At 32.9% G+C, this 21,692-nt stretch overlaps 3 protein-coding genes across 3 annotated transcripts; 1 reads left to right on the top strand and 2 right to left on the bottom strand.

Annotated features, from left to right (window-relative positions):
* The first annotated feature begins 6,821 nt into the window (after window positions 1–6,821).
* On the top strand, window positions 6,822–8,239 carry LOC111308740 (aquaporin PIP2-7-like). Its single transcript, XM_022907309.2, has 4 exons — window positions 6,822–7,203; window positions 7,316–7,611; window positions 7,723–7,863; window positions 7,955–8,239. Exons 1-4 carry the CDS (start codon window positions 6,924–6,926, stop codon window positions 8,072–8,074), a joined length of 837 nt encoding a protein of 278 aa, XP_022763044.1. The 5' UTR covers window positions 6,822–6,923; the 3' UTR covers window positions 8,075–8,239.
* Window positions 8,240–10,048: 1,809 nt separating this feature from the next.
* Window positions 10,049–12,395, bottom strand: LOC111308739 (GCIP-interacting family protein). The gene is made up of 6 exons (XM_022907306.2): window positions 12,239–12,395; window positions 11,737–11,879; window positions 11,427–11,620; window positions 11,072–11,312; window positions 10,605–10,741; window positions 10,049–10,499 (listed from the first exon to the last, which is right to left on the bottom strand). Exons 2-6 carry the CDS (start codon window positions 11,858–11,860, stop codon window positions 10,272–10,274), a joined length of 924 nt encoding a protein of 307 aa, XP_022763041.2. The 5' UTR covers window positions 11,861–11,879; window positions 12,239–12,395; the 3' UTR covers window positions 10,049–10,271.
* A 333-nt stretch (window positions 12,396–12,728) lies between these two features.
* Window positions 12,729–17,944, bottom strand: LOC149519875 (uncharacterized). Its single transcript, XM_089745287.1, has 4 exons — window positions 17,880–17,944; window positions 16,972–17,124; window positions 13,737–14,026; window positions 12,729–13,650 (listed from the first exon to the last, which is right to left on the bottom strand). The coding sequence occupies exons 2-4, from the start codon at window positions 17,099–17,101 to the stop codon at window positions 12,901–12,903; spliced, it is 1,170 nt and encodes a 389-aa protein (XP_089601413.1). The 5' UTR covers window positions 17,102–17,124; window positions 17,880–17,944; the 3' UTR covers window positions 12,729–12,900.
* Between the last annotated feature and the right edge of the window lie 3,748 nt (window positions 17,945–21,692).

Below are 21,692 nucleotides of genomic sequence, written 5' to 3'. Positions count from 1 at the left end.
AGAAATAGGAAAGGAAATATCCATGATTGTTCCAATCATATCCGATCACTTAAAGATTAAGAGCCCGTTGTTTGGTGAAAAGGTGACTCAAATCAAGATAAAAAAATTTTTTTTCTACTTTTTAAAAAGGGGTTATTTAATTCTACTTAAATCATGAAAAAAAAAAAAAAAAGGTAAATGCCAAAGATTTTGGTGAGTTGTTCTACTTACAATGATAAATAAATTATGTATAATGTTTTTCGACAATTTGTTTGTGTTTTTTTTTTACTTTTGTTATTTACATTATGGGTTTTAGGACATAAAAAATGCCTTATTATTCTTTAATTATTTTTTGGTACAAATTATCTGAATTAATATATTTTTATATTAAAATTATTATAATTTTTTTAATTTATAAAATGTTGAATTCTTAATTTCAGTAATTAGATTCAATTTTAAATTTATAAAAAATATAGTTGGAAAAGGATTTTTAATTTTGACCTCTTTATTATTAAAAAAAAATTGATTCCTTATATATAAGGCTTTTTTATTTCTTTATTAAAAGATGTTGTCTATTTTCAAAAAATAAGAAAATAAAGATGTTATCCTTATGATTAAGATATGATTATTCCAAAACTATACCTTAGAGCTTGATCAATCTAATACATATAATGATCCAATGCAATTAATATTTTATGCATGTGTGCCAGTGATTTTATATTTATGATACTTTATTTCAGCATAATTTTTTTTTGTTATATTAGGAGAGTAAAGCCTTCGTACAAGTAAAGAGAAGGGTAGGAAGATCGGATCGAAATCAAATCTTTGATGTCTCTTCCAACGTCTTTAACCACTAGACTAAAGGTTTGGAGATTATCTCTACATAATTTCATACCATGATGTTGGATACCATCAAAACATGCTGTAGACATGCTGAATTTTTAATAAAAATTTATGATACTTATCTTTGTGTAAAACCTTTTTTAATTATATTTATAACAAAATTATATACATTTAAATTACTTTTACTTTGATAAAAGATAATTTGGACTAACAAAAAAAAATCCATCTACCTTTTATCTTATGATGAGAAAAATGGTAATAAAAAATATCATCCTATACTAATACTTACCGCATCAAATATAAAATAAAATGATGTTATTTAATTTAATTCTATTTTATATATAATCTTATATACTAAACATATTTTAAATATATTGTAAATTTGTAATTAATTAATTAACAATACTATGAAATTAATTTTTTTTTATGTCCACCCCATCTGTTTATACTTTTTCTAGAGGAAGTTTCTCTCCTCTTTGGATCGGATCTTCATTTTGTTGATCTTTCAACGAACTGTTTATCTGTTATATACTAAATTAATAAGTAAGAAAGTAAACGAGTTTTCAAAAAAAATTCAACCTTTAGTATTTAATTTGATTCAACTTCATTCCATAATAGTTATGAGCTAACTTTTATATAAGTTAGTCAAATTTTAAGTGATGATGATAAACATAAATAATTTTTATTACTTAATGAATAAATTTAAAAGATAAATAAATATATATCTTAAGATAATTCTAAATAATAAGATAAATCTTAAGATAAAATACTATGATAATCTAAATTAAATATCTTAAAATTACAGATGCACATAATATTATGCTTGTTGAAGTTCTACTTTTCCTTTCTTGTGTTTTCTTTTCGCTTTCATTGCTTTGTGCTTGCTCAAGTAATGGAACTCGATCGGTTCATCATGCACGTTTATGATTTTTCTTAATGTTGTGCCTAATTTGGCTTCGTCCTTTTCTCTCAAGCTGTTATTACCTTCCATGTTTATCAAATTGAGACCCTGCAAGAATTGGTCGTATATTAAAGTTGAAAACTCTCATTCATATACACATTGGTGCATGAACCAATCAATCATTTCACCGGGATATCCGAGTCCATTAGTTTACCATTTGCAGTTCAGTTTGTTCCTTTTGGGCCAAACGTCTAGCTACTTCAGGTTCTGTCGATGGGAGCTGTCGAGAGCCCATGAAGAGCATTATCCGACGCCAAGTTTTCTTTTGATCCGAACTTTAATTTTCGGTTCAATAATTTGTATACGTAGGATCGTTACATGAAAACCAAGGCCTTTTGTTGTCTTTGAGTAAGCGAAGAAGACAAAACATGAAAACTCAGCTTGCAAATTCATTTGGATATGACCTTATTCTTCTTCTTTATCGACAAAATAAAATGACAGTTTCATCAGAAAATTTTTATATAAAACAAATATCAATCTCATTCTAAACAATTAGGAACTTGCCAAAACAGACCATATTTTTACAGGCCTTTGCAAATTTTATATATATTCTATCAGAGAAACTATATATATATATTATTCCAATTTTGTTGTTTAATATATAGTATTTGGCAAGGAAACTGTTGCCATCATTCTTTTTTCCCTATGCAAGTTTTGTCTTAATCAATGATTAAGGGACCACTGTGTTGATTTTCCAGCACTATTTTCTTTCAACGACAATATATTTAGTTATTCTTGTTGCGCCTGAAGTAATAATCACAACAATACAAAAGTAATAGACAACAATTAATAATCAAATGCACAGGAAAAATAAAGCACACTAAGATTTACGTGAAAAACCCTCCGGTGTAGAGGAAAAAAATCACATGCCACCAAAAAAATCTTCACTATCAAATAATAATTATACAAAATTTTTCTCTAGCTAAAACTAGAGCTAATCAATAATTAGAGAAACAATTGGAGAAATCTTACCAAATAAGTGACTCAACAAATACACCTTAGATTTGTTCCTAGAGAGCTTCAAACCTGATCTTCACCGTTCAGAATGTAGAACTCTAAATCATAAACCTCCTGACAATGTTCCAACTTAATCGGACCACGGATTGATTTCCGTTTAACCAACTCTCCCTTCTCCTTTTTCTCTCTCTGCTTTTCCTGACTTTTCTTTTTTTTTTTGCTTGATTTTCGACACACACATAAAACAACCTCACATCTTTTTTATTAAGTAGCTAGGGCTCTGTGTAAAATAAAATATCAAGGCCCATGACCTTTACTTGATCCAAAATCACTGACATGAGACTAGACCCCATTAGACCTCATTTTCCTAACACTTCTTTGATATATTTTGAGAAGGGAACATTCCAGATAGATTGTATTTATTTTTAACTATCAAAATATAAGTAGAAAAATGAATATGACATGTAGACAACCAGATTTTGCTAGGTTTTATTTCATCTATCAAAGCTCATATTGTGGATTTCACTTCTTTTCCTTGTTTGCAAGAATGCAAATGTACAAGCAATAGATATTGATTCAAGTGACCAGATAATTTGTTCTGGTTTAGCTGTTGAGTTCAATTCTTTAAATCCAATATAAATAAACAGTTGAAAAAGAATGCAAGTCTGCAACTATGGCAATTAGCCAATTGTTTTAGAATCATGGTAGAGAGTGGCAAAAGACATGAAATCCCTTATTAACCTACATGATTCTAGGACAAACAAAAGGTTAAAAAAGAAAACTAAAAATCAAGAGGAATCTTGTCCTTTGTCTTAAAGGAAAAAAAAATGAGATTAAAAAAAGCATATTGAAATATAAAAACAACTCTGTGCAAACTTTAACAGCAAACATACTTGTTTTATATTTCCCCACTTGCATTGAGAAAAATTGCCCCAAACCCACTCTTGATTTTGGTCCCACTGCCCCTAATCCTTTCTGACATGGTTCCAGTTAGATAAGATCCTGCAACATGGGACCATGCAATCTCCCAATGCCAATTTTGTTCCCCTCACTATTATATATTCCTGTTCATATTTGTAATTTCATGATGTACAAAGTTTTTTTCACTTAAAACTCTGGACTTTTTAACTAATTCCTAGCCACTTCTGTTTCTCCACCATATGGTAAAACACAAATGGTACGAAAGTATGGTGCAAATAATTGTTTGTATCTCTGATTCTCTGTCAATTTTCAGACATTTTCTTTTGATGTTCTTTTTTTCCTATGAACTTTTTGGCAGATGATTCTGAAGTTATGTTTCAAATTTCAATGCTGGAAAGATCCCTTGCGGTGATTCCAAGTTGGACTTAGACAGATTCCCACTCACAAAAAGAATGGTATTTGATCATTGCAGCCTATCTTTGAAAAAAAAAAAAAAGAAAAGAAAAAAGGCCAATGATCTAAATATAAACAAATGATCAGATGAAAGTGAGAAATAGTGTCTACTCCAAATTCTTTTTATCTTGACTTAAAATCTCCATTAAAAGAAATCAAAATTTAAGTTTAACCCATGCTTTAGATTCCTGGGTTGGTTTTAGAAAAGCTGGCCAATGACGGTTCCGATGACAGTGGCAAGAATCAGGAAGAATTGTGTCGTCAGCGCAAGTCATGAGAAGAAACGGTGAACGTTGGCATTATTAGCAATTCTAATATACTCCAGAATTTGTATTCCTTTTTATTTTCCCAAGAACCAACCGGAAAAAAAAAAAAACAGCCTAACAGCTAGTGGAATTGCGGCAAATGGGATTGATGGCCAGCAAAGAGAAAAAAAATTCAAAATGTTTGATTTTAATCGTCATATCCTCATGAAAGCAATCACAAGAAAAAAATAACAGATTTTTCAGAAATTTTGCAACATGGAGTGAAATTGGAATCTCTTTGGAAAATAGCAGGGTTGCTTCCAATAAAAAAAAATGGACCCACGCTTTAACGTGCTTTAGGGGATTTCAGGCTTCTAAGCTTTAATTATAGCCACAAAATTTTTTTTTAAAAATAAATGAAAATTAGAAAGTTGTGATATGTGACCGTTGACGGGGTTTCAATTTCGGAAGCGGGAGACCGGTCCCCCTCTTTCTTCCCGTTCTTTGAACGGCTCCAACAGAAAAATCTGGAAACATCTAGCCGTTTTCAGGACGTTGCATACGTGGCATCATGTTGACTAATAACAAATCAATTTTTCTTATTTTTTCTTTTGTTTTCCGGATATAATATTTAAACTTTTTATGAAAAATAAGAACTAAATGTACTAAACGTAGGCTATTAATGGTTGAAAATTAGTGTTTTATTAGTATAGTACAAAAATTTTAATTTTAATAATAAAAATATATTATTTATAATTATTTAATTATAATAAATAATTATATAAGATCCAAATTTTAAATAATTTAAAATTATGATTAAATAAATAATTGTAATACTAATAAATATTAAAAATTTATAATATAATATATAATATAAAAAATTTTATTTATTTAGACTCCCCGTAATTGCAAGTAGTTCTAAGTAAGGTTACTTTGCATTTTGGCAAAACAATTGAGTAGAAAATGAAATCAAGGGAAGGTACATGAAAGGAAGCCCAGCGGGTGGGGCCGTGACGTGGACTGGTTACTGATGAAACGATAAGCACAGTGGTGGGACCGTGGTACCGAATGTGCCACAGCATCATCCGTGAAACTCTGTGCCAGCTGTTTGCCACGTGATCCTTGACTAATCATCCGATTACTCCACAAATTCCCCATGATTAAACGCAAAAGCAACCAACTACCAACCAGACTGGTTCTAATTTCAGAGAATGTTTAAAACAATGAAATGACCCCTTTACCCTTGCATAGTAAAAGTTAAATCATTGAAAACTAGGTCATTTTGGGAAAGAAAAAAGAGTTGGTCCATGGCTCTGAATTTTTTATCCGCTGCATTGAATCTTGTTTCAATCTTCCAAGTTAATGAATAATTTACAGTCCGTTGAGGGATAAGGACAAAGCAATCAAATAAAGAGCAGGCTTAAAGACATATTTGATAATGATTCTACCGAATAAAGAAATGGCATTTCCTACAATCAACTAATTAATGAAAATAGAAAGAATGTTGGGAATGGGTCTGATTTTCTTTTATTTTTTTTCATTAATAATCGCTTCATTTCTCTGCATTAACAACTAAACCTTTTATAATCATGCATGAATTGGGCATTTTAAACATCATTTTGTTTACTTTAAGCAAGTTTTTATTAAAAAATATAATTCAAAAAGAAAAAAAATCATAAATACAATTTTTTATGAATAATTATATAAATTAATTAATTTAAATCTTGAGTTCAAAAGGATTAGTCCATTTTTGCAATACCTGATTATAAACAACTAAATTTATTTCATTTTGAGCTTTGTTTCAAGTAACGTGATATATGGTTAACGTGTAGTCACTTACATTTATCTTAAAGAGAAGGAAATGATAGATTCCTATCAAACGGTTGAGTCAATTGTGTCATTGTATGTAGTCCAAAGACAGAAAAGCTAAAATGGAAGAGACCAGTAATTGAAGTGTTGAACCAAAACTTTCCAAATTGTCTTATACCAAACCCATTACTCACGGATTACAATAAAAAAATGAAAACGAAATTATGTGTGAAGCGAAGGCAAGAGATAGAGTAGGAAATTCAAGTAAAACTTAGAAGAAGAAGAAAAAAATGGGAAAAAAAGAAGAAAGAAGACTAGTATAACCGTGGTAGGCGTGGCTTTGGCTGGATTATGGATGCCAGGCTGACGCTTGAGCCCTACCGAGGGATGATTAGCCTTCACATGGTCTGGTTGTACAGGCTTTGGTCCCACTTTCTCCCACAACCTTCTTTTCTCTTCTAAAAAATGCCATATGCCCAATAGCTTTTCTCCGCTGTATGCAGCCCTCCAACAACTATAATTTTCTTTTTTAAAAAATAAGTTGCTTAACACGATTTTTATTCCAAAACTACCCTTTTCTTATACATGAATGCAGCATTTTTCCTACCCTTGGCACCTGTTTTAAAAGGAGTGACCTGGGATTGCATTTAGGTACACACAGAAACAACACAAAAACACACGAGTAGAATAAGCTTTAGCCTTTTGAGCATACAAGGAGAAGGGTTTGTTTCTGTTTGCTGAAGTGAAAGAAAAAAATGTCGAAGGAAGTGAGAGAAGAAGGACAGAGCCGCAAGGACTATGTGGACCCTCCACCAGCTCCACTGGTTGGCATGGCTGACCTCAAGCTCTGGTCTTTTTACAGAGCTTTAATAGCTGAGTTCATAGCCACTCTCCTCTTCCTCTATGTTACAATAGCTACCGTAATTGGCCACATGAAACAACAGGATGCATGCGATGGAGTTGGTCTCTTGGGTATTGCATGGGCTTTTGGCGGCATGATCTTTATTCTTGTTTACTGCACTGCTGGTATCTCAGGTAAGAGAGAAGAAATTTCTAAACTCACTTCTCTAGTTATAAATGTGAAAAATAAGTACACTTTTGTTATTTTGTGTGGTTTACTAAAGGGTTTTAGTTGTTTTGCTCACAGGTGGTCACATTAACCCTGCAGTGACTTTTGGGTTATTTTTGGCCCGTAAGGTGTCTCTGATCAGGGCTCTGTCTTACATGGTAGCTCAGTGCTTAGGTGCTATCTGTGGAGTTGGGTTGGTTAAAGCTATCATGAAGCATGAGTACAACTCCCTTGGTGGTGGTGCCAACTCTGTGGCTTTTGGCTACAAGAAGGGAACTGCTTTGGGAGCTGAGATTATTGGCACTTTCGTGCTTGTCTACACTGTTTTCTCAGCCACTGACCCTAAGAGGAATGCTCGTGACTCCCACGTCCCTGTATGTAACTGTTCTTGTGTCTTCTCAATGTTTTTATGCCATTCTATTACTAGCTAGTTGCTCTTTAGTTAAATTAGGTTCTGATGCATTTTATTCCGTTGTTGAGCGTAGGTGTTGGCTCCACTTCCTATTGGGTTTGCCGTGTTCATGGTTCACTTGGCTACCATCCCCATCACTGGCACTGGTATCAACCCTGCTAGGAGTTTTGGTGCTGCTGTTATCTTCAACAACAAGAAAGTCTGGGATGACCAGGTAAGTTTTCATACTACACATCTTTCTGTGTTATCTTTTACTAAAATGGAGTTAGTTTCTCAACTAACCCATGGGATATTGTGATGGACAGTGGATTTTCTGGGTTGGTCCGTTTGTTGGAGCTCTTGCAGCAGCTATATACCATCAGTTCATCCTTAGAGCTGGAGCTATCAAGGCTTTGGGATCCTTCCGCAGCAACCCCACCAACTAAAGAGAAAAACAAAAGACTCATCGAAAACCCAAATACCTTTGTCTCCACCTCTCTTTCTTGTTTTCTACATTTGTTCGTTTGTGTGTATGACAGGATGATTATGATGATGAAGATGGCCCTTCTTTTTTATTTTTCTATATTTATAATTTAAATCTTTTGTTGTTAGCTTTTGCCCTGTGTATCATTATTCTCGAGTAGTGGGTGTTGATTTTTTTCTTTTTCTTAATGAGCGGTGGTTAAAAACTTTTAAGTGTCTTTTCTAGGGCAATTTCCACTCAAGACTTACCTTGCAAAACCTAAGATAGGTGGCTGGCTAAGTAATAATTAGAACATGACAAATGAACACACAATTTCCACAACAAGCTTTGGTGGTTCCCCTTCAAAAGCTTAGGGCATTATGGCAATTTGGCTTCATGGATCCATATCCCATAATTTAAGGTGCAATTTCTTGCCTTCTTTGTCTTGTTTTGCCTCTTCATGTGCGGTATATTGGAAGGCTTTTATAACTGCCTGTGATTGATTAACACCTGTCATTGGGTGGGTAGTAAGTAAGGGACAAAGATGCCCCCCACCCAAGGTAGAGGGGGTTAAAAGTGAAAACAAAGTCTGGCCTGACCCTTTTCACCTCTCTGGAAAGGTCACTTTGGAATGCTGGCATGTCAATTGTTTCTCCTACTTTTAGACCAGGGTCCATCCAACGGGACTAACCGAACCAAAAGCAGAAAAATGAAAGACGAAGGAATTCGAGGACCCTGCCAACTCCAACTGCCACGCGTCATGGCATCATGATGTCAGATGTTAAAGCATCACATGGGTAGGGTAGGGTGGTCTTTTCTTATCCTTTCAAAATCGGCTTACCAGTAGGGTTAAAACAAAAGAGAACCAAGTATTACAGAAGAAAAGGGAATTGCTTTCCCCCAGTACCAGTAGTAGTAGTAATTGTATATAATTTCTCGTTTTATGGGGTTAAGTAAAAGAGAATCATAGTCTCGTCTTTTTACGAAAGGTACCTAGTCAGCCCTGGAGCGTGCTTTGATGACAATTCGAAGAAATTAAAATTGAAAAATCAGGCTCAAACACTGACCCAATGGACTCGAGCATGCTTACTATAATGGCCTGGTTCAAGGGTCCAGCTGTTGGATCCCGAGGGGTGCTAGGTGTAGTGGTTTAAACTTTGTTTCTATATTGCTCACGGTCCCCAGTCCTGGATTCTTTAGATAATCAACTAATATGGTTAGGTTTTTTGGTGGGCACCAAACAACAGTAAGTTACCCTTCAACTTATGGGGGGTCCATAGCCACCGTTTTTTTAAGTTCTTAACAGAAATTCTTCGTTGGACTTGGACATTGGTAGACGACATTTTCCAATCAACCACCTGCATGACTAGGGTGAAGAACAAACATATTCGAGAACTTTCAGCATTCCTCAACTCTAATCAGATAGACTATGACACCATAAGAGTTTCTCCGCTAGCAAGGATATCATATGCTCTACTTAAATTGCCTCTGAAAATAAGTTGTGCCGAAGGACTTCTGATCTGAATCCCTCAAAAGTATCATGATAACTAATTTACCCATTTAAGAAGCTGCAACCAACAACCTGAGTGAATCAAAACAACTGACCATGAAAAGCATACAAAAGTATAAATTTCAACTCAATGGTTAATGGAGTTGGTTAACTCTAATATGTTATCACATTAAATGTTGTTGCGTACAGCTAGATGAAACAGGGGTAACATACTCTGAAAAATGCAGGATAAAGTCTTAAAAGAATAATCCTATTGTGTCAAATTAGTTGCAAGGTAGTTATAACTAGTTAACCAGTCTACATTTTTGTCCTAGGAATCAATTAAGAAATGCTGAGCTAGACAGCGGGGTATCACATGTGAATCCTAGGCCTCAGTTCCCTATGCAATCGATTCTGGACTACTCCAAGTAATACTCCAGCCAAAAATAAAGCAAGGTTAACAATAGATGACTCAAAAGATGAAAATAAAATACATTCCAAGGTATAATAGTATCAACAACAGAAATCACTATAATCTGGTCAAACCAGAAAGCCAAGTGGAGTATCTCTGAAAATAAAACCCATACATATTCATAGATTTATGAAGGCAAGGAAGCCAGGTGTGAACATTCAATGTTTGCTCCATTAGACGAAAGCATCCAAACAAAAACATTGCAACGAGCAATATACCTTAGTCAGGCAATGCAGTTCCTCGTTCGAGATTATTTTTGATTTCCAGTGTGTATTTTCCAAAGGCTCGCTCAATCTTCTTGTTGAAATGCTCATTGCGATCATTGATTGAATCAATATCCTTTTCTTCATGAAACTTCCTCCTCCTGCTAAATGACTTGCGCTTTTCTTCACGGTCTTTAAGTTCCTTCACCATCTTGTCAATCTTATCTTCCGAGATCTTAGGTGCCTGTGCAACAAAAGAAACACACATTCAATGCCTCAATCACATTAGCAAGATACTGGGGAATAAATCTGCAATCTTTTCCCTCTACTTTTTCCAAACAGACCATACCTTCCCATATTGGAGGCTTGAAGCTTCTCGATAGAACTCAGGATCTGCTTCTTTCATTTTGTTATATTCTTCTAGGTCAACGTCAATGTTCTTTGTCCGCTTTTTGTATGCATTGTACAATGTCCTCTGATTGAAGACTGTTAAGTCACTCCATAAAAACACATAGATTAGACTCATAGACATGTTAAAAGTTTCTATGCTATTGCAGGGTAAGACAATTTTCTTTTTCGCCAATATATACAATTTTGAAATAATAAGGCTGTGCTTCAACAAAGATGAGAATGCTTTGTACAAGTTTTATGGGCCTATAACATTAGAAGAAAGATATATGTATGTATAAATAGATGGTAAGATACGAAAGTTGGAACAACAAAAAGGAGTAACACAACAAACCATGAAACACGATAATGAAGTAACCAAGATAATGGAAGAAAGGTAAATTTAATAAGTAGCAGTTCAAAGCATACCATCCCAACCAAACGGTGCAGGATCCTTTTCCCATTTCTTATATTTTGCCTCTGCTGCCTCTTGGGTATCTAGCATATATGCTTTTTGCAAATCCAAACCATTTGCATCTAGAAGTTTTCCAATCTTTTTCTTCCTTTCCTCCAGCCATTTTTGTTTAGAAATTCCTCTAGATTCTGGTGGAGCTTCCATTCTTTTCTTTTCAGCGACCATTGCTGTTTGATTGGCTTTTCTGGCCTCATTCTGGAAGCGCATAGTCATCATTTATAATTGGCTTTTACTTTTAATGAAACTAAACGTAAAGATAAAAGATGACAAAACAGAACAGCTTCTCTTCGAAAACTTGAGCAAACTAACCATCTTTAGTCTCAACTCAAATAATTTTTTCTGCCTCCCTGTAAGTTCTGTAATGTCTCCTTCAATGTTCTCTTCAACAGGGTGGTCATTATTATCATCAGAATTTTCTTCAGGTTCCGGCACTCCATGCTGCACATCTTGTTCTTTATAAGTAGCATGTGTATCAGGCTTGCCACGCTCAGGTTGCACAGTTTCTATTACAACATGAAGAGCAATTAAATCAATAAAGTTAAACATTCTAACGAGTTCTCAAGGGGCAGGCTGGGTACACAAAACCATTAACATAAAATTACAAAAACAACATTTAAACCTGTCTCTTCTCTATCCTTTCTTGCCTTGGCTTCAGCAATCTTTCTAAAGCAATATTCAACACATTCATGGTATGGATTCGATGCATTGATACAATCTGGGTGCACTTTTCGTTCTTCTTCCATGTCTTTTGCTAGCTTTTACCTGGAAAATAAACTTATACAATTAAGCTAGATCCAGATTCCAGTGTCATTTTTTAAATATTCAATAAAATTAAAAGAAAATCATAAAGCTTGCAATTATTAATTACCAAATTTATGAAGCCATTGAAATTAATTAACAAAATTATTGTTCTAATTTCTCAAACAAGTAACAAACTTTGGCGGTTCATTCGATTACACTATACCGAATAACATGAGATTTTCGTTCAGCGTGATTTCTCAGCAACCAAACAAGAGTTAAGTGAACCCCAAACAAACCCTAGAAAAAATGAACTAGGGATAATAATACCCAAGGAAATATGGAAAAAAATAAAGAAAGATTGAAAGGAGCGAGAAACGAACCTGATTGCGGAATTTGCTTCAATTGCTTTATACTTCCCCTTCGGCTAGGGTTTTATTTGGGTGATGAAGAAAAAAGGCCCTCTTTTTAAAAACTTTTATGTTTTATAATTACGTAGAAATTTGGATCGGATAGTTATTATTTATTTAGACGGGTGGATGGTTGGTCAAGTCGGGTCGGGTCGAATTTAAATTGGGTCGAAGTTGGTCAAAAGGCCCCCTAAGCTCAAAGCTAGTTGGGACCCAATTAAATTTTTTGACTGTTTGTCAGTAACATTAAAAAAACATGAAAAACGCCATGAATTAAGACAGGAGTCAAGGACAAAGGAAGACATGAAATTGAACTTGTTTTATTGAACAGTTTTTGTTTCAAATTATAAAAGGAAAAAAAAAGAAGAAAAGTTTAATAAAAGGATCATACAGGATTGAGGTTAAGCAAAAATGCAAACCACAAATCTCAAGCCTTGAGGCTAAGATCAAAGAGACGGTTCGATTATTCTAGAAAGGCCTGGTATCAGATTAGATATGGTACTTGATAAGTTGATAACATGTATCAAAGCCTATTATCAATTGCTCTACACAAACTACTTTCATGACACCATCAAGTATCAAACAAAAGGTAAAGATATCTAGATAATGGAAATGGTAATGTTTGCAAAACGCCATTACAAGAGCTCATCCGCCAGAGATTTGCCCTGGAATTTTTCCATGATGGATACTATGGATGAAATAGCTTTGTCCAGTTGAGAACATTCATGCTCAATGTCATCCAAACGAGCCTTGGTTTCTGTGACTTGTTCCCGGGCATCAGCAGCCTCCTTTTCCTTCTGAGCTAGTTCTTCCATTTTAGATTCCAGTTCTTTCCTTACTGACTCTAAATAACGATTGTATTTGACCTTTTTCGCTTCGAAAGTTTGACGTTGACTAACAAGCTCAATGGCTTCTGAGATTTCATTGAGCAGGGCACGCAGCCAACTAACATCAATATGTGCAGATTCTACATCCTTAAGAACAGCAAACATTTCTTTTACTTTTGCTTTGGTTAGTTGCTTGAATGAAGTGGAATGCAACTCTTGAACTACAGCACACAAGCACTCTAAATAATAAGCGCGCATGGAAGCTGATTCCAATTGACAGTTAGCTGCTATGTCTCCATATTTATCAAAAATTGACTGTAGAATCGAGGAGATACTTGCTTTCACATGGTATTTTCCAACTGATACACAGGAATCAGAGATAACAGATTCTACCTCTTCTTCCTCATCACTCTCTTCTAGAGCTCGGCCAATCCCTGAGAAACTAAAGTTTGAGCTTGTTGGATCTTCTCTCCCATGCTCAGTACTTGCATCTGAACTTACCTTAGGCGAATTTTGAACCTTCTCTGCTTTAAATTTGGTTGGTGTATCAGCAGGAGACTGTCAAAGAGGACAGAAGCTAATATTCACATGGATAAAAAAGTGAGAATTACTAATGTGAGTTTGTAAGAGTGAGAGGCACCAACCACGATTTTGCCAGACATAGGCAATGATTGAGAGTATTGAATTTGGGCCTTATCAAAAGATCGATCCTGGGAATATATCTCTTCTGAGTGTCGCTCGGAAGAAGACAAGGACTCAGCATTCTCTGCTTCCATCTTCTTTCTAGAAAAATGAGACCGAGGTGACTTGGGGTCAACAGGGTAAACTGCATCTATGGTAGGGGTAATCTCAAGTGCTCGAGAGGACTTCGGTTGAGACTCAGATCCCTTCTTTTTACTGCCAAAGCTTCTGGAGGCATCAAGAATTTTGGAACCTACAATGACAATACTGTAGTCAGAAACATCAAACAGTGAAATTGTGCACCTTGAAAGAAAACATCAATCTTGATGGAGAATCAAGTCCTTAGATGTCACCAAACCAGTGAAAATGTATCTCAAAGTGTATCAGACTAAAAATTACCTCAAGTCAAAAAATCGTGCCAAAACAAACAAAAGCATCGAATATGCCACAATCTAAGCACCACATGGCTTATAAAGGTGAATTCTTTAAGGACGTTTACTACTTCTCCAAGGTTCTTAGAAGAGCCAACAATAAGCTGTATGAGGCTGTTGACCAGAGTCCCCTATTCTATCCAGCCTCCATTAAAGGGAGGGAAAACAGTAGGGACTTTCACGGTTTTACCTTTCTTTATCTTCTCATCTTCTATCCATTAGGAGTGAAGTCCTTCCCCCAAGGGGGATTGAAGGTTGTATTTAGTTATCTATTTATAAGAATTTACTGTACTCCATATTCTTTCAGCAAATATAAATGCAACTCCATAAAAGCAGAAAAAACAAAAAAGAAGTTTGCAGGAGGTTGCTTGTAGCAACTTAATGAGTAACAGCATTAGAAAAAAGGAGGTAAAACCTGTTGCATTTCTAACCCCCCATGCATTGTTGTCAGTATTTCTTTTGAAGCAATTTTCATCAGTAGTGATGGCAATGGGTCGGGGCGGGGCGGGTTTTTGCTCGCCCCGAACCCGACCCGAATTTTTTATTTTTAATACCCAAACCGATCCGACCCGACAGTATATAAAATTAAATCCGACCCGACCCGAATTAATAAAATATTATTTTAAATATAAATATAAAATTAAATATATATAAAAAATATATAATTAAATATAAAATTAAAAAAATAATTAAAAAAATAATTTTTTTATATATATTGGGTCGGGTTTGCCTAAAACCCGACCCCAACCCGAACCCGAAAATTTTTTTTTACCCTACCCGACCCGATACCGGATTTAAAAAAAAAAAAAAAAAAAACCGACCCTAAGAGGTCGGGTCGGGTCAAAACCCGACGGGTTCAGGTCTTTTTGCCTTCCCTATAATCATCACATTCATGATAAGGATTGGATGCTTTTGGGCAAGTTCGATATACTGTTCTCTTGACATCCTTCTTTTTGCTAAGCTCACCTTGTTTTATACCATCGTGAATATCTAACAAATAAAAAAAAAAATTTACACCTATGTTTAGAAAGTGGTCAGCAAAACCCACAGAATACACATGTACAAATACAACAAATCTCTCAATCATATCATGAGAAACCTGATTCCTTTTTAACCCCTTGAATTTTGGCCTATGTAGTTCCTTTGAAGCAATTTTCATCACATTCATGGTAAGGATAAGATGCCTTTCCGCAAGTTCGGTGCACTCTTCCCTTGTCATCCTTCTTTTTGCTAAGCTCACCTTCTTTTCTACCATTGAGATTATCTAGACATAGACACCTAGTTTTAGAAGGAGATCAACAAAACCTAAACAGAATTCAAAACCTTACTAATACAGAAAAGAACTTTTAATCACTCATAAACCTGATTCCTTTCTAACCCCCTGAGTATCGGCATTGGAAGTTCTCCAGACACAGAATTCATTGCATTCATGGTAAGGATTAGATGCTTTAGGGCAATTTGGTTGAACTCTCATCCCATTATCAGTCCTTTTGTTATGTACAATTTCTGTTATACCATGGTGGTTATCTAACAAATGGAGATGGAAATTAAACCAGCTTTTAGAAAGCAGTCAACAAAATTTCATCACATTCATGGTAAGGATTAGATGCCTTTCCCCAAGTTCGGTGCACTCTTCCCTTGTCATCCTTATTTTTGCTAAGCTCACCTTCTTTTCTACCATTGAGATTATCTAGACATAGACACCTAGTTTTAGAAGGAGATCAACAAAACCTAAACAGAATTCAAAACCTTACTAATACAGAAAAGAACTTTTAATCACTCATAAACCTGATTCCTTTCTAACCCCCTGAGTATCGGCATTGGAAGTTCTCCAGACACAGAATTCATTGCATTCATGGTAAGGATTAGATGCTTTAGGGCAATTTGGTTGAACTCTCATCCCATTATCAGTCCTTTTGTTATGTACAATTTCTGTTATACCATGGTGGTAATCTAACAAATGGAGATGGAAATGGAAATTAAACCTGCTTTTAGAAAGCGGTCAACAAAAGCTTAGATTTTTACCTTGTTCTGAAATTGTTGAAACTCCAACCAGGAATTAAGCTAACAAATTTAAAGTTACTAGGTTAGGCTTAGCAACATATCTTATATCAGCCGAGCTAAAGTGAAGCTAAAACCAAAGGAAAACACAGTGCCCAGGTACTAACAAGAAACTTAAAATCTTTGTACTTTGAACTTAACCTAGCTGCATTTGATGATACAGGAATGAAAATATTTTCCAAGCATGCCCTTTTCTCTACTTGTGAAGCCGAGAAAGACATAAATGACATCTTCCTTATTCACGCATTTCATCAATGATTTAAAGCTATGCTAGAACAACCATTGATGGTTGGAAATCAGGATATGTGAAATATTAGCAATCAGAATGAAATTCTTTTGATCAACTGCAAGCTCTTAAGTGACCACATAAAAAATAGACCAAAACTTCCTCTACATGGATGCTGCTTTAAATAACTTCACTTTTAGACTAATAAGTTCCACAAATCAACTTCTTAGTTTACTTAAACCATTAACTAGAATTCAATCATCCACCTTACATCAGTCACAGTGAATCGATCATGAATCAATTGCATGTGAAGCTTCAGGGTTTACGGTGTTTTCCCAAAAACTACTAAAAATACTATTAGGAAAAATGAGAGGATTTGCCATAGAACTGAATAACTTCAACAGCCATGCGGATTCTGTGGAATAACATGTTTCACAAAGATAAAGTCGGAAATAGATTACAAGGAGGAAGATTGATTACCTAATTTCTTTTTATCCTTTTCTTTTTGTCCCTTGCCATCAGCAATCTTGTTTAGGCAATATACACCACATTCATGGTAGGGATTAGCAGCATTAACACAATTCGGGTGTACTCTTCCATTCTCACTCATCTCCTTGTTGACTTCACTTTTACCTCTGTAAACTCATAATAAATTAGCACATATCCAATTCACCAAAAACTGTCACATGCAATTGAAAAGTAAGCACAAAGATCTAGCTTGCTATGATCTTTCATTTCTTAGTCAGAATTTTTACCATACACCAAGTTTTTGATTCTTTATCTCAAAACCAAAATTCTTTTCCAAATTTATGAACATAATTGAAATTCAATCCACAAGTTACAAAAATAACTTTAAATTATATATACAAGTAACAACTAGATTATGATCCAACAAAATGGATTAAAAAAAACTTGTTATACACCAACCATGATCAATCATTAGGATTTTCAAAAATAGATTGATATCTATTAATTAGGAAAAGAGAAACAAAATATGGGAATCTGAAGTTGCTTCTCTCCAATAGATAAGAAGTCAAAATTTGACCAAAAACACTTTTTGGCCTTTTGTTAATGTCAAAACCAGAATTCAAAAGCCAAAACGAACAAAGGACTAAAAGAGTTCTATGAAGAAAAAAAAACCCAGAAAACTAAACATACAGAAACTTTAGATAACAACTTTCTTTCCGTTTTCCTACTCTTTCCCCCATTCCAAACAGAGGATAGAGTATAAAAGAAACACAGAAATTTATATTAATTCCAAAATCTCATCTCATTTGTTAAAAAAAAAAAGCCCATGCAATAACTCAGAAAAGCAGACAGATAAACAAGACATAAGCAGTAGTAAATGAACAAAAATATTTCAGAAAAAAAAGAGTAAGGAAGATTACCAGAGAGAGAGAGAGAGAGAAAGAGAAAGAAAGGTGAATCCAAAAGGAGATGCTATCAGAGACACAGAAAGTCTTTCATTTTTCTGTGTATAAAAAGGTTTGAGTAATGAACGTGTCTGAAAACCAAAAAAACAAAAAAGAAAAAAAAACCCTCTTGTCTTTGGGATTGTCGTAGTTTGACGGAACTTCCTCCAACCACAGATCGAACATGAAGATGACGGAAAATTTTTGACAACATTCTTCTGTCTCTTTCTATCCGTAAATTACGATCTATTTTATATAAAAAAATCAGATAATTTTTTTGCGATATTTTTTTTTTTTCATTTTTATACACATAGTGAATGAGCAATATCTAGAAATAATTAAATTATTTAATGCCGTCTGACATAAGCTAAAAGCCTAAAGCCATCAGCCTGCCTAAAATCCTCTCATAGACATCAGCCACGTGTCCGACGTTTTTATTTCTAGTATTTTTTTTCCTTCTGAATTATATTTGTTAATAATTGTGCTGGTGTAACAGCCAAATTTGTGGTTCAACTCTCCAATTTTTTTGGCATTATTTTACTACTTAACGTTTCTAGAAGATTTGTATATATATTTTCTGGTGACCAGTATGACATTTGAATTTGAACTTCGAGTTTTTTTTTTTTTTTTTTTTTTTTTTAATTTTCTTTTTGCATGGTCAAAAAGGTAGGGTTGATAAATAGAAGGATAAAACAAATAATCCAATTACTGAAAACAAAAAACAACAAAAGAATAAATTGGTCCTATTTCAATTATTTTAAGCAATATTCCTTTTTATCTAAGCTTAGAAATTTAAATTTTAAAATTTAATATAATTAATTTATATAATTATTTTTAATACATTTAAAATTTAAAATTTAATATCTGTAATTTTATTTATATCTATAAATTATTGTTCTTTTTTAATTCAAAATAAATAATATTTAAAAGATTTACATGTTTCTTTTATTTTATTAAAATAAAAAAAGTGTCTTTTGGTGAAAAGTGTTGAAGGTGAGAGTTCTTACTTACAATTTTCATATAATATTTGTGCAAATTTATAATCCTAAACTTTGAATTTCTAAGTAAATGATTGAGGGTTTTTTAATAAATCATAATAATTTATTGATAATAAATAAAATAATTTTTTTATTATTTATTAAATATGATGTATTTAAGTATCATTGAAATGGTATTTTTTTATTTTCTTTCTTTTTCTTATAAATGATTTTGGGCATTAGGGATTTAGGGTTCAAGTGTAAGAATTTTAAAATCATAATTCCCGTTTCATATATTTAAAAATTTGAGTTTGAAATCTTTAAAATTAAAATTAATTTTTAATTTTTAATTTCCAAAAATTTTAGGCTAAACTAGTTTTATTATTGCAAACCTAATTAATTAAGTCGTTTTGTGACGTAAAAATGTTTAATTTTGATGCCCAAAAAGGTATGCATAGCCATAGTTGGACCACACCTAGCGGAAAATTAAGAAGAAAAATGGGACCACGGGACCACTTGTGTAAATTAAGGCTGTGAAATTTCCTCCCAAATAAAACTCAAAGGCATCCGGCAAGCATCAATCTCTTCCTACTTTTCCAAATCATTGGTGAAATTATTAGTAATAAGTAAATATATACTTTAAATGATACCTGTAAAATAATAATGTTAATTTCAAATTTTATATTTATTATATAATTTATATCCCATATTGTTTATGAATAAATATAATAATATAATTTATGTTTTTAAAATTAATTTAATTGATCGATGTAATAAATTTTAATAAATTTAAAATTTATAATAATTTTTTTATTTTTGAATCATAATATCTTTTATTAATTTTTATTCGAATTAATTTTAGGTTTTCACATTATAAAAGTTGGATTTAAACTAATGTATTTTGAGTGTTATTACTTGACAATCCAAACATTAAAAAAATGAAGAATTTTGACAATACAAAGTGGTGGGTGGTTGTTTGTTCAATATTAAGGTGGCTGATTAGGACAAGCAACGTAAAATTAGGACCATGTATGAAGTTTTTAATTAATTTGGTGGGATTTTGACAAGGCTATTATAGATTTGGATTTTTTTTTTCTACATGATAGAGAAGAGAATGATAGGATTTGATTTTTCATTTTACATAATTTTTTTTTATTGTAAGAAAAAAAATGCAAAATGTTCATACTAAGAAAAAGTTGTTGTTTGGTATTAGTAAGTAATTTTTTTGCATGCATTAATAATGAAGTTTTTAAATTCAATGTTAAAATGTTATGTGATTGTAGATAAAATAATTTATTTTATTTTTATGTACATTAAAAATTTTTAATTTTACAAATAAATTTATACATTCACAAATGCTCATTTCAATGGTTGTTATTGTAATTTACTTTAATTATAAACACATTTTAATGAGATAAACCTACTTTTAAAATTTAAAAAATTGATTTAAAAAATGGAAAAGCATTCATAATTTTAATGATTATTTTTAAAATGCTGAATTTTTAATTTTAATAATTAAATTTTTTTTTTATAATTTATAATGAAAATAATTATCTAAAAAAACCTGGTAGGGTGGTGGTGGAACTAATTCCTAGGCAATTAGATTCTAATTGCTCGTAATGAGGCCACTGTCTCGGCCACTATGGGCTACGGCACTTGTGTTAAAATGGGGTCAGGGGTTGGGCCTTGTGAAGGCCCTATAAGGCTATATTGGGACCTCAATTTCCATTTAATTTGTGAGATTAAAAACAAACTATTTTTGCTTTTTCTTTTTTAAATATATATATATATAAGTATTTTGGAAATCATTCTCAATGTATATTCTTAAATTATTACTATTATTATACCGCGAAAATTTCATTTATTTATGTAATAATTTCATATAATATAAAGAATTATTACTAATTTGTAGCTAAATCACTAGCATCCCATGCATGGGATTACGAGAGAATGTAAAATTCATTACTTTTAAATTAAAGTCTCAAATTCTAACCATCAGAGTATCTCTTAAAAGGTAACGTATACTAGTGTCACGAATCTAGATAATATGTACTAATGTCACAGATTTAAAGAGGAGTCATGAATCTCACATCAAACATAAAAAAAATATTATTAGGGTATATAAGAGTTCACATCACTTTTTCTTTATGAGGTGCCTTTTGTAAAATAAAATCGTAAAATTAGGAAAGTCAGAGCGGACAATACCTCTTAAGGTTGTGAACCATGACAGATAGATTGATCCAGGACGTTGAAAGGATGAATGTCCAGATATCGAAACCGTACGAATTCGAAGCTTAAGTTTTAACCCATGATACTAGTATATGAATATGTCATTGTTCTTTTTCTTTCTTGTTTTAACCTTTTGTTCTTGATGAACAGTTAATATTTCCTCCAAATGAGGACAACTAACCTCTTGATTTTTTTTTTTTTGTATGTATGGCTTAATTTTGTATATATAAAAAGTTCGTAATATGATGATAGAAAAAAAAAATTATGAGTGTTAAAATTTAAAATTTAAATTTATTAAATGTTATTTTTTAATAATTAAATTCCAAATTTTGTTGAACTTAATTTGTTTTAAAGGAGTAGAGTAGTTGAGAAACGAGAGAATATGAAACCATGACGAAAATGAGAAACTCAAAAAGAGTTGGTTAAAGTTTTATACGCAATCTTAGCTCATGCAATATGCTCCTGCCATCATTTCATGATATATCTCTCTCATTTCTTTACTTTTAGCCCAAAAATATGTATAAACTCTAAACTTCTTTCTCATGCAAGCACTGCATTTCACCTACCAAATAACAAAAACAAA

The sequence above is a fragment of the Durio zibethinus genome, chromosome 2 (genome assembly GCF_047325235.1).
Source record: "Durio zibethinus cultivar Kanyao isolate XHJ-2024 chromosome 2, ASM4732523v1, whole genome shotgun sequence".
In the NCBI taxonomy this organism is placed as follows: Eukaryota; Viridiplantae; Streptophyta; class Magnoliopsida; order Malvales; family Malvaceae; genus Durio; species Durio zibethinus.
This window is presented reverse-complemented; position numbering and strand designations above follow the sequence as displayed.

What these genes read in the sequence shown, in the direction of transcription:
- LOC111308740 (XM_022907309.2), top strand. Translation starts at nt 6,924, where the DNA reads ATGTCGAAGGAAGTGAGAGAAGAAGGACAGAGCCGCAAGGACTATGTG. An exon ending in CTGCACTGCTGGTATCTCAG is followed by an intron (nt 7,204 to 7,315) that starts GTAAGAGAGAAG and finishes TTTTGCTCACAG; the next exon opens with GTGGTCACATTAACCCTGCA. An exon ending in AGAAAGTCTGGGATGACCAG is followed by an intron (nt 7,864 to 7,954) that starts GTAAGTTTTCAT and finishes TGTGATGGACAG; the next exon opens with TGGATTTTCTGGGTTGGTCC.
- LOC111308739 (XM_022907306.2), bottom strand. Translation starts at nt 11,860, where the DNA reads ATGGAAGAAGAACGAAAAGTGCACCCAGATTGTATCAATGCATCGAAT. An exon ending in TTGAGTTGAGACTAAAGATG is followed by an intron (nt 11,313 to 11,426) that starts GTTAGTTTGCTC and finishes ATGCGCTTCCAG; the next exon opens with AATGAGGCCAGAAAAGCCAA. An exon ending in TGCACCGTTTGGTTGGGATG is followed by an intron (nt 10,742 to 11,071) that starts GTATGCTTTGAA and finishes GTGACTTAACAG; the next exon opens with TCTTCAATCAGAGGACATTG.
- LOC149519875 (XM_089745287.1), bottom strand. Translation starts at nt 17,101, where the DNA reads ATGAGTGAGAATGGAAGAGTACACCCGAATTGTGTTAATGCTGCTAAT. An exon ending in AAAGGATAAAAAGAAATTAG is followed by an intron (nt 14,027 to 16,971) that starts GTAATCAATCTT and finishes TTGTCATTGTAG; the next exon opens with GTTCCAAAATTCTTGATGCC. An exon ending in CTATGTCTGGCAAAATCGTG is followed by an intron (nt 13,651 to 13,736) that starts GTTGGTGCCTCT and finishes CCTCTTTGACAG; the next exon opens with TCTCCTGCTGATACACCAAC.